Source organism: Centruroides sculpturatus, unplaced genomic scaffold (assembly GCF_000671375.1).
Source record: "Centruroides sculpturatus isolate CEXI.00-Female unplaced genomic scaffold, Cexi_2.0 scaffold887, whole genome shotgun sequence".
In the NCBI taxonomy this organism is placed as follows: domain Eukaryota; kingdom Metazoa; phylum Arthropoda; class Arachnida; order Scorpiones; family Buthidae; genus Centruroides; species Centruroides sculpturatus.
In genome coordinates, this window is record NW_019385057.1 from 210,407 (window position 1) to 227,558 (window position 17,152).

At 28.7% G+C, this 17,152-nt stretch overlaps 1 protein-coding gene across 1 annotated transcript in view; it reads left to right on the forward strand.

Annotated features, from left to right (window-relative positions):
• Nucleotides 1-16,564, forward strand: part of LOC111634042 (39S ribosomal protein L10, mitochondrial-like) — a 26,828-nt gene extending 10,264 nt beyond the window's left edge. Inside the window, exons 3-6 of the mRNA XM_023378723.1 lie at nt 5,578-5,762; nt 5,944-6,078; nt 10,082-10,256; nt 14,830-16,564. Coding sequence (XP_023234491.1) covers nt 5,578-5,762; nt 5,944-6,078; nt 10,082-10,256; nt 14,830-15,065 — 731 coding nt within the window. The 3' untranslated portion in view covers nt 15,066-16,564. The remainder of the gene's footprint in view (nt 1-5,577; nt 5,763-5,943; nt 6,079-10,081; nt 10,257-14,829) is intronic.
• The last annotated feature ends 588 nt before the right edge of the window (nt 16,565-17,152 follow it).

Genomic DNA, 17,152 nt, shown 5'->3' on the forward strand with positions numbered 1-17,152 from the left:
TTACTTGGCAATGCTGGGCATTCTTTGCTAGCATTATAATGATGTAGGATCTTAATCTATATTAAAATAAAAATAATAAGAATGTGTAATGAATGTAAAATTAATATAAATAGAACATTTATAATATTGTTTCCAACAATAAGGCAAGTAAATACAGCAATATACATAAATAGGTAAAATTTATATACATATAAATTTTTACATTACACTACAACTGCACACTACAACGTTCTTATTATCTTCATATTAATATAGATTAGGAACCTACATTACTATATACAGTATTATTTTGTAAAATCATTTGGCATTATATCATATAAATTGAGATCACATCATGTATTTTTTTCTTTTGTTTAAACATTCTGACAATACCAATGTTCTTTGTATATACCTTTTTTAATGATAGTTGCAGATCATTTTTAAAATTACATTCCCGCTTTTGCATTTATATTCTAAAAAATATTTGGTACTGGTATGTTTGCATCCCACTTGTGAGGTGTTTTTTTATGTTGCACCTTTTTGTTAATTTTCTTACATTTGAAGCATGCTATTCAAAAAACCAACGGCAAAATTTGTTTTGAAATTAACCACAAATAACAATTCAAAAAATTTACAAGTACTAATTTTTCTGCTATTTTTGTTAGGTTAAAACATTAAATTAATACTTTTAGAATGACAATTTTATGGAATTCTGTTTGCTATCCTTAGCTTATTTAACAATTTGCATACAAAACTTATATTACAATACTTCCTCAACCCTATAAAACTGAAAACTAGAAGAAATGAAACCTACAAATTATTTTGTTGCAACTCAGTCTTGGCTGTTAATGTTCTAAAAATAAATTTGTTTTATTACCTTTTTCAAAACACTTTGAGAAAATAAAAACCTTATTACTGGAGAATATGAATGACATTGTCATTCAAAATTACATTGAAAATAGATAACAAATATGTCATTCTTCTCAGCAGTATGCATAACATAAAAAGCTGAAAGAAGAGACTTATTTGCATAAACAAAAGGAAACAATAGGTTATTTGAAATATTTTGTTAAAATAATAATATATTCCAAGACTAAAATCTGAAAACCATCCATACAAGCACCACGATATTAGTGGTATAGAATTCAATAAATAAATAAGTAATTACCTCATTGGCGGCTGCATGGAGGGCATATTTTGACGTAAATTAGATCGTCATCAATGCTACATGAGCATGCGCATATTTTCAAGACATGCAATTTTTACATTTTTGGAATGGGCATTCTCTTACAAGCATTCTAATGCATGGAAACCTGATGATGACCGTTAAAAATGGAAGAAAACTTTCGTTTTGAAGAGAATTATTGCTGGTTTTAGGTAATTACTTATTTATTTATAAAAAAAAAATCCTTTTTAAAAATTTCAAAATAAAAATTCAGATTTTGGTCTTTCTTTTTTCACACTTTATATTCTTCTTTTCTTATTTTTTTCCACACTTTACATTCCTTATTTGAAATAATTTAATTAAGCTGTGTTGTTTTATAAGCAATGCAACTAGCCATGACAGGAATGTATTATACCATGTGCCATAGCATGACATGACACAGGAGAGAAACATAAAAGTACCAAATGTTATAAGTAAAAATTAAAGTTAAATCATTAATTATTTGTGTGTAAATGCAATATGAAAGGGAGCATCATGAAACACTACCTATGGCGATTGGGTTGAGCCACTATGCTTTCAGTCTTTCCAATGTTAATTTCAGTGGCTACTCTAGATACAATGATACATGTTATGTAAAGAATTTGTTTCTATTCTAGGAATCTTTTGCAGGGTATATTCCAGTGCAGGTTATATGCACAAAATTACAGTACATTACTAGATTTAGTATATGTCTCTTTAATCCGAATTAGTAAAAACAGTAGATTTTCTCTCAGCTATAAGGTTAGGTACTCCTTTATTGCAAATCACAAATGAATTTCGGGCCTATATGAGTCCCTCTTCAGTGTAAATGCTACACATATAAAGCATAAAAAGCAAAAAATTAATTTACCAATTTTTTCACGTGAAGATGATTTCTACAGACAATAAATAAATTCTTTTACATACCTGAGAAGACAGAGCAATGCTTTTCTAATTGTATGACTAACAATGGTATTTTGTATAATCCAAAAAAACACATTAATGTGTATTGAATGACACTATTACACAGGTACAATTAAAAACCTTAAAACAGTAAATATACATTATTACTTTACACATTATTACAATAACAATAATGTGGTATCTTCTTACTTATAACTATACCTGTAAGGTATTTAAAACCATATTGTGTACTTTAAGACATTATCAGAATACCTGCAATTAAAACAACAGGTTTACAAAAACATAGAACAATGATTTAACCATTTTAAAAAAGGCTCATACATACATCATGTTTCCATTACAGGAGATAATATCAGGAGATCAATCACATTATTTCTGGTTATGATTGTAACTTTGGTATCCTGGCTTTTTGCGAAACGTGGACTAATGAAACTCACCCTCCGTTTAAAATAAATAATTTCAATATGGAAAAAATTGAAAGACAACCAAACCAACACGGAGGCATAGTTTTGTTTATAAATAAGGATTTGGTTTATGAGGTAATACCTGATTTGACATTTACTAAAGAGTTCATAGATGTGATGACAATTGCTATTGATAAAGTTTTGATTGTAGTTATTTACCGATCTCCGGCTTCAAAATACAGTTTATTTTTTGATGTAGTAAATTCTATAATTCATTATAAAATTAACAAATTAAGAAATTATAACCTACTTATTATTGGAGATTTTAATATAGATTTACTTAAAGATTCTTCAACTAATACTTGTGACTTGTTAAACTTTTGTCTGTCAGAAAATTTATCACTTTTGGCTGATCGGAGGCAACCGACCAGATTCGATAAAGACACTCACTCCTTGATTGACTTCGGGTTAACCAATATAAGTGAGTCAGAATTTTTAATACATCAGAACTTATTGTCGGATCATACACCTATAGTTTTCTTTCTCCCAAGGAAAGATACGGAAATGGGTGGTAAATCNTACATTATGCCAGTGTTCATTAATTTGCATGCCATTCGATAAATTCACTAAATTTCAATATGTTCTTTAAATTTGCATTTATATATTTATTTTTCATAATATAATATTTTTGTTATTTCAGTCAATCCTGCAATTACTATTATTTGTGTGATCCAACCAAGGGGAATTGTTGTATTTTAATTTTATAGCAGCTTCATGTTCTTTAATTCTCAATTCTAATTGCCTACCTGTTTCACCTATATAATTTTTTGGGTTTAGACAATCACAACTTATTTTATATACTACCCCAGATTTTTTTAATTTGTCTACTTTATTTGTATGTTTTATATTTTCAAAATGGATGTTGTGTGAGATTTTATTAGTTAAAGATGGGGCCAAAATTATATTATCTTCCTTTAAAATATACTAAATCTACGTATTCATCAGCTTCCACACTGGATATTGAGAAGTACATTACTGATTAACTTCTAACATCTAACCACTTACGGTATTCAGTTACTATGTTCAGTTATATGTTAGCTAGATCCATTCATTTCTTTCATATTGTATTATATGGTGATAAAATAACTAAAATTTATTATTTTACAAAGTAATTATTATACTATCCAGCCAAGTGCAATGAAGAATACATTGCCGATATTTCAATATTTCCCTTAGAAATAATGCATTATTAGACTGAAGAACACTGTTGAAATCATACGAGGGTCGTTCAATAAGTCCTTAGAAAAAGATAGAAAAACAAATTATTTTAGGTAGATTTTTTTTTTATTTTTCAACATAATCTCCTTTAAGCTCTATACACTTTTCCAAGCGTTTCTCCAACTTTTTTAAGCCATCTAAAAAGTAAGATTTCGGAAGGTCCTCAAAATAGGCATTTGTTTGGGCAATGACCATCTCGTTTGACGTGAATCGTTGTCCACCAAGCCATTTTTTTAAATTTGGAAATAAAAAAAAGTCACTGGGGGCCAAATCCGGTGAATACGGTGGATGTGGTAATAATTCAAACTTTAATTCCGTGATTTTGGCCATTGAAACTGCACAGGTGTGCACCCGTGCATTGTCTTGATGGAAGAGGATCTTTTTCTTTTTCAAATGAGGACGTTTTTCCTTGATTTCTTCGCTCAACCGGTGCAATAATGATGCATAATACTCTCCAGTTATTGTTTTTCCTTTTTCCAAGTAATCGGTTTAGATGATTTCGCGTGTATCCCAAAAAACCGTGGCCATCACCTTCCCGGCCGATTTCACTGTCTTCGCCTTCTTTGGAGCCCTTTCGCCTTCAAAAACCCACTGTTTTGACTGTTCTTTGGTCTCTGGAGTATAATAGTGTATCCATGTTTCGTCCACAGTTATGTATCAACGCAGAAACTCGTCAGGATTGCGACGAAAAAGTGCCAAAATTGCCTCAGAGTCGACCACACGATTACGTTTATTCTCCACTGAGAGCAAACGCGGCACCCATCTTGCCGAGATTTTTTTCACACCCAATTTTTCATGCAAAATTGAAAACACTGTACCTTGTGATATGCCTGTGGCCTCAACTATTTCACGCACTTTGATTCGTCGATCACTCAAAACCATATCGTGGATTTTGTCAATCATTTCGGGAGTAGTCACTTCCACTGGACGTCCCGAACGATGTTCATCTTTTGTGGATGTACGACCACGTTTGAACTCATTAACCCAATTGTAAACAGTTGCAAACACAGGAGCAGATGTGCCATGAACTTCATCCAACTCAGCTTTGATCTCTTTTGGTGTTAAGCCTTTTAAATATAAGTGTTTAATCACCGCTCGAAACTCACTTTTTTCCATTTTTCTAAATAAACAAAAGTTTCTTGCTTCAATTGAGAATAAAAATTAAACCATATGATGGATATGACTGAGATTTTCACAACTGTCTAGTGAGACATCACGCTTACAAAAAACGTGCCATTTTTGAGGCTATGAGCGCCATCTATTGGATTTTCTAAGGACTTATTGAACGACCCACGTATTATTGATTTACTAGAGATGTTTTTCTCCACTTGCTGTGCTCACTTGCCCAAGAGACTGCCCACTTATTCAAACATTTTGTGGCAATTCAGCAATTCCTATGCCATTTCTATTTTTTTCCCCCACAAAAAAAATGTTTGTGACAATTTTAATCTTAAATTTTAATTGTATTTTTATATATCTTATATATATATATCTATATAAGATAAATTTCTAGAATGAAGCAATTAGAGTATTATTAAAAGATATTGAGATTATTTCATATTAATTAGTGTTTGATGATGACAATCAACTGTAAAATTTCCTAGTTATTTCCCAAACAAAAGAATCCAAAAATTCTTTAATATGATAATTGTTTATATTAACTTTACTAAATATAATCTTGCAAATAATTTTGTTGTATTTATTAACAACTAATGCAATTTTAAATCATGACATAGGCTAACTACATTAAAATTTAAAACGTTATTTATATTTTACATGTTAGGTGCTAATAGAATGTTAAATTTTCAGAATGTTATTATGCTTGCAATATCAATGTAATTCCTGTAAGATATCGAAGAATAAAATCTAGAAATCCACGAGAACCTCATTTTGTTAGAAAATGCATGTTGGAAGTTTGTAAACCAATATATAGAAAGGATGAAACACCTGACTTTCAACGTTGTTCTCGAGCTAAAATAGAGGAAGAAAAATTTGTAAGTTGTTAAATTTCAATTATTTTATAATCTCATATATCCATATATGAGAAGATTTATTATCTGTATTAGTTAAAATTTAGGAATTCTTCTAACATTTCACTAGCATTTTCTTACAATAGTAATTAAATTTAATGAATTAAAACGTATACCACATTGAAATTTTCGTATGTATTTTCAGATTCATCCTTACGAACAGTTGCTTGCAAAACAGGCAATGAACGAATGGAATGCGTCTCGTATGGTTTGTTTTTTTCACCATAATTCACTTACAGATGAAGAAAAAAGAATTATTAGTAATATGTTATTTAAACAGGTATAAATATCATGTATTACAGACAAATAGTGATATTTTGAGACTATTTATTTGTTATAATATATCATATGTTGTTATACATAGTGAAATTTGATTATATATATAGTATATTCTATGAAGTATGTGATTAGCCAAGGCATTTTGATTAAAATATTACACAGTAAGAAAATATTGGCATAAACCTGTTTAGTAAAACTAAGATGTTATCATCCCATACTGCTTAAAAATATCATAATAATTATATCTAACTAAATTAAGTTTGCTTTTCACTGGTTAAAGCCCATTTCTAAAAGTTTGATCCAGTCTACGAGTTGCTGTAAAAGATAGTTTTGATTATGGCATTATATATTTTAACCTAAGGTCATTCTAAATGTAGAAGTTAAAACAAATCATGTAAATGAATATTGAAAACTACTTTAAATGATGAAAATTTAACAAAAACACTGAAAGAAAGCTCTCTACACTAATGATCTGAATGCTTCAATCTTGTACTGAGTTGGGTCACAGGATGTGGCATGAATAAAAAAAAATGGTATATGAAGATTTGCAGAATATAGAAGTTTACATCTTATTATTGTGTACTACTATTCTAACGTCCAAGAAGTGGGCTTCTCTATCCTGCTGATCTAATTTTAGCGTGAGCTCGTATGGATTTTTGTTGTATTTTCAGAATGTTACTAATATCTGGTTGTGATTTCTGTATAATTAGTATATCATTTACATAGTGTGATTCATCAGTAGTTATAATATGATCACTTACCATATTGTTTTATTGTTTCAATTTCTTTCTTTTTTCTTTTTTTCCTTTAAATTAGTTGTATTGTACAAGTATATTAATATTATCTCTATATATACTAGGGCAGTTTTTTTCAACCTCCGATGGTCTATAAAACAAAAACAAGTGTAAATAACAAAATGGATTTATTACCAAAAGCTAGGTACAAACGTGATTACTTTTCAACATAATCACCATGAAGATCGAGGAATTTGTCATATCTGTGGATGAGCTTTTCCATCCTCTTGTCATAGAATGTTGCTGCCAGTGACTTGAGATGGGCCTTAACATTTAATGAAGATCGTCATTAGTCTCAAACCTCTGCCCTCCTAGCTATGTTTTCAGTTCAGGAAAGAGGTGGCAGTCGCTTGGCACTAAATCAGGGCTATACACTGGGTGTTTAAAAAGTTCCAAGCTGGGTGGAAGTCTGAAAGATGGAAGTCTTCATACCTTTAATGTGTGAAAACTTCCTCCTCTTTTCTGAACTGAAAACATGTCCAGGAGGGCAGAGGTTCAAGACTAATGATGATCTTCAAAACAATGCTAAGGCCCATCTCAAGTCACTGGTGGCAACATTCTATGAAGAGAGGATTGCAAAGCTTGTCCACAGATATGACAAATGCCTCAATCTTTATGGTGATTATGTTGAAAAGTAATCATGTTTTTACCTAACTTTTGGTAGTAAATTCATTTTGTCATTTACACTTGTCTTTGTTTTATGGACCATCAGAGGTTGAAAAAAAACAGCCTACATAATTTCAAATAAATCTATTTAATGCTGATCCATATCATTATTCTTAAGATGATAAGAAATGTAGAAACTAATTAAATAATCTGCATAACAAGATATCAAATGATTTTAATCATGGAGAATGAAACCAAATAAGTTTCTATGCCTGTTAATTTGAGAGTTGTCTGTTGTTAGAAACAGAAGATTGATTGAAAAAGAGTTGAGTTCTCTTTTTGAAGAATATGAAAAATAGCAAGAATTTTATAGAGCATTAATATCGTAAGAACTTTTTTTTGACAGAAAACATATGCATATCTTTTGTAGTATTAATAAGTGGAAAGACATCATTGGGTAAATGCACAAAATTGCCATGTTGAACTTACCATATAGGAACACACGTGGCAAAGAGAATAGACTTTATTATTTAACACATATTATTTCTGTACAGAGTAGTGGAAATGCATTTGGGCTGTTTGCCCCTCTCCAGACTTTTTTTGTACAATTATAAATTCTGAAACAATATTTGTGGCTTGGATAAAAAGGTGTAGAATTAAAACCAAAAACAAGAAAGAACAAAAACAAGTGAAACTATGTAAAGTTAAAGATAAAACTTGCTAACATTGTAGAAATATTACAAAAAAATACTAAACTGCGAAATGAACAAACCAAACCAAAAGGTGTGAGATTAGCCTGGACGTAGATCTTAGTCTACGCCACTTACGGGCACTAGTCGGTAAGACCAGTTCTCGGTCGTCCAAAGAACGGCCTTTCCCAAACGTAGGGAAACGAGTGTGGAGGGCTTTACTGTTAGATTATAATTTAGAGCGGAAGTTGGTGGGGGCGAATTCACCTTCTTCCTATGTCAGGGTCCCGACACCAGTTTGTCAATTTATCGATCCGCGGACAAACACGCGTATGCGATCTGATTCGGTCACACAATTAGGAGACATTTTAATTAAAACGAAATAATAAATTTAATAAAACAGGAAAATAAAACTCATACAAAATTCTTAATGAACAAGAGATAGAACTACTACGAATAATGTACAAATCGAGAGATAGCTAAGCTTATATTATACCCTATTCGCGATCGAGAGAGAGCTCACAAAATCGTTATAAAACATACGACCTGTTTAGTTGTCGTTCGTCTTCTTCTCTGTATGCAAGGGACACTTTGGAGATAAAGTTCATTTACTTCTTCGTATGGGAGATCAATATGTGCACAAAATCCAAGTATGGTTTCTAAGTGCTAACTCTGGAATTATTCTATATGTGACTCGTCTAAGGACGTTGGTCATTCGGAGGAAAACGTATGGAGTTTGGACGCTTCCAGAACTGTCGCTGAACTCCCCGAATTCTGACAAATTCCCTGTATATCTTCTGAATTTTGACCAATCACCGGCCAGTAACTCTTTCATGAGAATGGATGAAAGGGGAATGAATGAGGGGTAACCATTTCCCATCTGAGCGGGATTTTAACCAGATAAGGGAAAGTCAGAGGATGTACTAACTTCAGTGAAAGGAAGTAACATCTGTTATCTGCCTTTTCCCACGTTAAAACAGTATTTTTCTCACCAAAAATGAAGTAATATTTGGTGACAATATTTAACATAATTAATAAAATCACTATAAAGACCCATGGGCCTTTCGGGTCTCACAAAGGTTTACACCTCTCAGCTATACAAAAAAGGACTGAAGAGGAGCAAACAGCCCAAAATGCATTTCCACCACTCTATGTTAAATAATAAAGTCTATTCTATTTGCCACATGTGTGTTCCTGTATGACACAGCAATTTTGTGCATATTCCCCAATGAATGTAGAAAGAACAAGAAGCAATCAAGTATTAACAGGCACTAAAGAGAGACATCTGTTTACACTAAAAAATGTAACAAAATTGTATAAATAAGTTTCACAAAAGTCTTTCACTCTTTTTCTAGCAACTTCTTTAATTGATTAGATAAGAGAACAAGTGCTTTCGGCTATTTTTAATGGCCTTCTTCAGGTTCTACAATCTTGGAACATCCGTTAACACATATTCGAAATTCATTTTCGTTCTTATGATTTATTTATAAAAGTTGTAGCTTTCTGTGCATAGAACAAAATTGTATATTATGAACATGTAATTTTTATTTGTTTAAGTAAGTATTTTACATCACAATAAAAAATCAGTGTTAAAATAATTATATTTTGATATAAAATAAAATTTAGTAATGAATAATAATATATTTCAACAATTTAAAAATATATTATTCATTACAAAAATTCTACAGTTAAAAATGGTCAGTATAACTAACTTGGAAAGGTTTGTCTCATTATTGACTAAGTTCTTATAGGTAAAAATATTGATTTTGATATTATTAAATTAAATTCTTTAGAATAAATATCAAAAAGAATTAAAATTATAGAAATTTTAATAATTTTAAACTGAAATAATTTTTATTGGTATTTCGTATATTATTATATTTCAAAATATTAATTTAACATTCTTGAATTATAGGGTATGTATTTACGACATTATAATAATTCTGTCATGAAATTAGCTCTACAAGGCACTATTTATGAAGCTGCATTATGTCTTGTTCAGTCATATTCAGCATATTTATTTAGTCCTGAACCAAATGTGTCAAGATTATTAAAACTTTCAAAAAAAATGCCTCAGTATATTTTATTAGGTAAGTATGAAAGTATTATTTCTATTGAAAGTTTTTATTAAACTTTATATATATATAATTTTAATTAAAAAAAATGAACATCTTACTAAATTTCGTCTGTAGTTTTAATGAAAACAAAAATATTTTTGACCCAAATTGACGTATCTTTATCAGTTGCTCAAAAAAGAACAAAAACAAAATGAACATATTAGAATAAAATTTAAAATTTAACATAATGGTCAAACATGCAAGTTCCAAAATGAATATTTTTAATTCTTAAAATAAAAAGTTTTATCATTTTTAAAACAAAGTTCATTTTTATACAGGTTATCCCAAGAGAAAAGAACAATATTCTGGAATGTGAAAGGATAATTTATTTTAAACAAAAAAGTTCATATAAACATGTGCTTTATTCTGAATGGTTTCTATGATAGAGGCAAATATTTATTTTTCAAGTGACAAATTTCCAACAGTTTATAATAAATTTTCAAAAACTTCACTGTCAACTTCAATGCATTTTTCTATTCTCATGCGAACATGTTATGTTGTTTGTCTGAGTGTATCTGCTTGTTCCTTTGTGTATCAACCTTTCTTTGGTACACTTTACTCTCTATTCAACTCCATAAACAAAAATCTGATGGGTTAGATCTAGAGATCTTGGTGGCAGTCAGTTGCACCACCATGACCAATCCCACCAATTAGGGAAAATATGGAGAGATGGTTCTTCACGAGTATGTGGAGGGGTCCTATCATACTGAAAGTACATCGCACACAGTGTGACCAAAGGACCAATGTCCTCTACTTGTGTACCTAATATATTTTGCAAAACTGAAGTTAATTGTATCTTGTTAGTCAATGTTCTAAAATAATGGAACCTATCAATATGTCATTAATTATATCACACTATCTATACATTGACAAAGAAAGAAACTTGAAAATTTGTTTTCACTGTATCAATTGGATTCTTATGGGACCATTGATGAGTGTTGCTGTTGTTGATTCCATTCTGGATAAAAGTGGCTTTATCAGTAAATAAATAAATTGCTAGAAGCATTTCATGATTAGCATTTAACCAGTGACAAAATTCCAGTGTCCCATTTTGAAGATTTTCCAAATGTAATGGATGCAACCTCTATGTAGGGTTTAGCATACACATGTTCATGAAACACTGAGATGTGCAGAAAATCTTTAAATGTTAGACTATGCTAAATCTTGTCAAGAATGTGTTCCTGTTCCTGCACATCTTGTTGATATTCTTATTCATATGAAACATGAGCACTTCCCAGTGCTCATGTTTCATCTGAATAAATGGTGTTTCATGAATGGGGTGAAAACTATGGAAAACATCCTATGATACAGAATTTGACATGTAGGAAGTGCCAATAGTATTTTTCAACAAAAGCAAGAGTACTACCATTACAGAAGTAAATCTACTCATTCGACTTTTAGTGAGACTTTATTTGGCATTTTTAGCAAACACTTCTACACTCAGAACAGACAACCTTCACATTGATTCATTTTTATAGTCACAACAGTTAACTGACAACTGACACCTCAAATGACACCACAGAATAATGAGAAGGAAAGAAAATAGTAATAACTGATTTCAGCTCTATTTTGGAAACAATTTGGGATAGAGCACAAGCTTACATTAACTTTTTGATTAAAATAACCTATCATTATACCTCCTGGAATAGTGATCTTTCCTCCTGGGATACCTTGAATACAATGATTTATTTTTTATTAACCTATTCCATGTTGAAATTTTTCTCTGATGCATGTTCCTTCATGTTGAATTTTTGTTGATGTTAAGCTTAATGAAAATTACATGTTTTAGAAAAAATAATTGTGGCTATTGTTTTGTCAAAATTATTTTTTATTTCGCACAACCAAAATAGACATATTAAAAAATGTAAAAACAAAAATAATTATATTTTAAAAGTTAGTTTTAATATAAAAATTATAACAACTTGCAACATCTAGTGTCAAAAATGTTCCGATGCACAAAAGAGATATGTCGGATCCACCGGTCAAGGTCATTTATGTTTCGATCTGAGATATTTTGGGAAGATTACGGGACAGGTTAACAAATGTAAATATTTTCCAGATTATATAATTTTATGATTCCCTGTTGGATTTCAAAAATATAAGATTTAGAACAACTTATATTAATACATCACAAACTTGTACAAAAAGCTAAGTCTTACAACTGTCTATTTTCATTTATAGAGAACTGAACATTTGAATTCTCTATGAATGATATTGCCTGAAGAGGACAGTTATATACTGTCAAAAGTACTTGCAAAACAACTTTTTTTTCATAACACTGATAGACAGTTATGTGACAGCTTTTTGTATTGGTATTTGGTGTCTAGAGTTATTTATATTTTATCATAAATTTGTAATAGTTTCTCAAAGCTCTTTAACTATGATTATATATATATACTGTATATATTTTTCTGATATAATAATATATATAATTTCCTCTATTGCTAATTATTATATACACAAAATTGAATTGAATTTTATCTAGAAAGTTTTAGAAATGTAAACAATAATAGTCTAATGTTAATCTGTTCAATGGCAATCTTTAACCTTGTATATTTGTTTAAAACATTAATGAATCTTGTTATACTTGCATAAACAGGTTGACCTCCAATTTTCTGACACACTTTGTTCTAAAACCTTGCTGGATTAACAGCTTTGCCAGACCAACCAAGGTCACATATTTATAACTCAATATTATATTCTGGATCACTAATTATATAATTTCCATGTTTCTAAAGCATTTGTGGACTGCTAGAAACTTGAATTTGCATATATTAAATATGGATTGATATTTACATTTTATACAACTAACATCTTTCTGACATTAATCTTAGATATGACTTCTAAATAAAATGAACTAGAAGTCACAGAAAAGAGAGAAATCACTAACAATTACATTGTAGACAATCCAAGTCAACACATACATGTGTGGCAATTCAGCAAAATGCAGTAAACTAGTTTGGCAATATTAAGAATTTTAAATGCCCTATCATAATTCTATCTGGATTAAAAGAGGTGTGGACCATCAAGTGTTGGAAAATTCCTGTAGTATGTTCCATTAGAAAGATCATGAAAATTTTATAGGCATTGGTCTATATTCTGCTCTAGTTTCATATTAATTTCACATACTAATAATTTGTTTTGCATGTGTTGAGAGAAAATGCTAATGAACTAATTTGAAAATTTTCAAAGTTACTCTGAAAATCAAAGTAACAAGAAGTCATGCTTTACTAGAGTAAATCTTCCAAACATTAAAACCCAAGCACTTATTTAAGCCTTGCAGACTCATCTTAAGAGTGTAAATTCTTTCATAAAAACAATTATATTTTTACTGTTAATATTTAAGATATTGTTTCTATACAAACTAGAATTATTCTAGTTTTGGTTTTGTTAAATACACTATTGATTCTAAAAATATTTCAAATAACTTAAAAATTTAAGTTGTAAAAATTTAATATCTTCTGACAACAATTCTGGCTGTTGAGAAATTTGAATAATGATAAAATTAATCATAAATACATCCAGCTAATATATATAAAAAAATTTATAAACACTAAAACATGTTCTTATAAATTCTATTAGTTACCTGTACTAAAATGAATAGATTTTTTTTTAAATCTAAATGTTTGTCACTAAAAATACAAAAAAAACTAAATGTTAAGATACTAATTACAGTAGAGCATTATTTATCCGAATCATTTGGGGACTGGGGTTGTTCGGAAAATCGATATTTCGGATAACTGATTATGTATGAAAAAATATATTAACCTATCGCATGTTGAAATTTTTCTCCGTTGCGTGTCGCTTTGTGTTGAATTTTTGTCCATGTTAAGCCTAACAAAGACTATTGTATCGTTAAAAATGATTTTTTATTTTATACAAACAAAATAAATATATTGAAAAATTAAACAATAAAAAATTATACTTCAGAAGTTAATTTAGTATCAAAACCGTAAAATATTTGAGTAGCCCAGACATAGCCAAATATTGCAGCGCCACAGCACTGGCAAAAATTTAAATTTGCCGACTGGAATTCTTTCAGATAAATGACGCTCTACTGTAAATATCTATTTTTTTTTTTTTTTTTTTTTTGAAAAATCATTTCAACAACATGTTGAGGCTGACAACATGAAAAAAGAACATAATAAGGTGAACCAACTGATGATGATTTCTGTGATTACAATAAGTAGAATTGACTGTATTTAGAGTTTAAACATTTTTAAATTGAATAATAATAAATTGAATGATTATGCTCCAAAATTAGTTATAAAAATTGTTTAAATTTGCATATTATTATATTTATATATGTTGATGTAAATGAGCTAGTAAATGCTACTTATGAACTAGTTACTAAAGATTAAAAATGTTTCAAAATAAAAAATTTTTAACAGCTGCTATTGATTATAAAAATTAATAAAATTGAACCATTTATTTATAAATATTTAAGTATTTAATATTTAAAATGATAAAATTTTAAGATATAAAATCTACAAATTTCATTATATTTCAATTATTTGTAACTTGTCTTTTATATTTTTTATTTTAGCTGGAATCATCGATAATCATTTCTTAAGTCGTGAAGAACTTTTAAATTACAGCACTCTTCCATCTTTAGAGATTATGCAGAGTCAGATATGTAATACTTTAATGTTAAGTTCTACTCAGATGATTACTACATTGTCTCATCACTTAACAGAACTGAATCGAATTCTAGATCAACATAGTAAGCAAAATAATTCTTCAGAAAATGTCACAGAAAAATCAGAGGATGTAAATAAATGATTGAAATATTTAAATAAAAGTATACATTATTATATAAAATTAGTTGCTATTCAAATGTTTGTAGTCAACACACACAAGTATTTTTTATGTTACTCTATAAATATAATCTTGTATTGTAAAAAAAATATTTTTATTACATATGTTGTTTAGCTGATAAAAGTTTATTGTTGAAGATTAACTATTTAAAAATATTATACTAAAAGAATATACAAAGTTTAGTAATTATTCATTTCATAGATGAGAATTTTGTCACTGAAATAAAATATTAGTTCGTTATACAATCTTCCACTAATATGTTAGTTTTATGTATTGATTACTGTCACAAAAATCTGCCAAAAATAACTTTTGATATGTTGTACGTAGCATTAACTCTGAGATTTTTTGGCACTAGTATTAGAAGCCAATTGATTTAATTAGTAATTTCATATTTGATCCGAAACAGGCATAATGCCATCTGTGTCTATATAATTATATTAATAAGTAGTAAATTGGAAATAATTAAATTTGGATACATCTGAAACAGCATAACTGTAGAATGGAATTTCAATCATAACTCTTGTGTAACATGCAAATATGTTGCCAGTTATACCACGTAGATTCCAAGCCAGAGTTTTTCCAGATATATATTAGTTTAAACTTGTATATAATAATAATAATAGTGATTTATGCCTGAAGATATTTTATTTTTACATCTGAATAATATAACTCTCAGCACACCTGTACACTATAAATAGATAGAATTGCATATTTGAATTCAGGTTAATATTTTTCAGAATTATCTATAATTAACTAAATATGAAATAAATTAATTTTTAACATAATCAACAGATGATAATATAACTAATTCTAATCGAAATCACCAAATTATATAATTAATCTGAATGTAACTGGGCAATTTTTGAGCAAAATTACTAAAATTTGTGTGTTTAGATTATGATTTCATTATGTCATATAATGTTGCATTTTATGATATTTAGATAAAACCAAAAAGTTAATGAAAGTTTCATAATAATGCTTATTTGTTTTTATTTAAAGTTAAAGAAAAAAAGTATATAAATTATTATAGTTGTAGTGAAACAAGACATACATCAGATTGTGAATAAGTTTATCAATAAAAAATAACTTCATAAACCATTCAAGATTTCAGCAGTCATTTTTTATTGATGAACTACATTATTATTGGTCAGAAATAATATAATAGTCAATATTAACATGGAACATTAAATTAAACTTAAGTATATTAGAAATACAAGGATCTGTAAAGTATTATACCAGTACATAGAATATAGAAAATATTTTATTGAGTAAAATTATTACAAAATTATTGAAAACAGTATTCATGTTTATACTTTATCTGTTAAACATATTCTAAAATTCAAAACAAATGTAGTGACATCTGATATCAATTTAGGCATTAAGTTATTTTATATTTGCAATCCTGTTTATCAGTTTAATGCATTTAATTTAAACGGGTATTATTTTCTTTATTTTGTTTTAATTTTGTATAAAATTACAGAAATATTTGTCAGACAGTTTTCAATATGTATTTATATAATAAAATTTCATTTTTACAATAATTACAAATTTTATTTCTCTTCTCTGCTACTTATTAAAATATTTTATATATGTTGTTTTTATATTTTATGATATAATATTGAGAAAATAATTCAGAATCCAAAACTTATAAATTGTATTGTTTTAATAGCATTGTTAATAGATGTTAATTAAAAGCTTAAAATATATATTTAAATCATCATTTTTTAATACATAATGAATTTTAATTTTTAACTTTGTTTTATGAATGAAACCATTTGCCAGGCAAAAATAAAAAGTATAGTTATTTTTTACAGAAAAAAAATTTCAGTTATATGAGAATTCATATATAGTGGTCTGGATTTCTGCTGATATATATACAGTCGACCCCCCTATAACACTGTTGATAATTCAGTGTTATATGAATTCCATGTTGTACGAGTCACTTAGATTTTACAAATATGTAAGCCGTTCACAGCCCGGCACACATATTTGTAAAATCTAAGTGACTCGTACAATATGGAATTCATATAACACGGAATTATCAACAATGT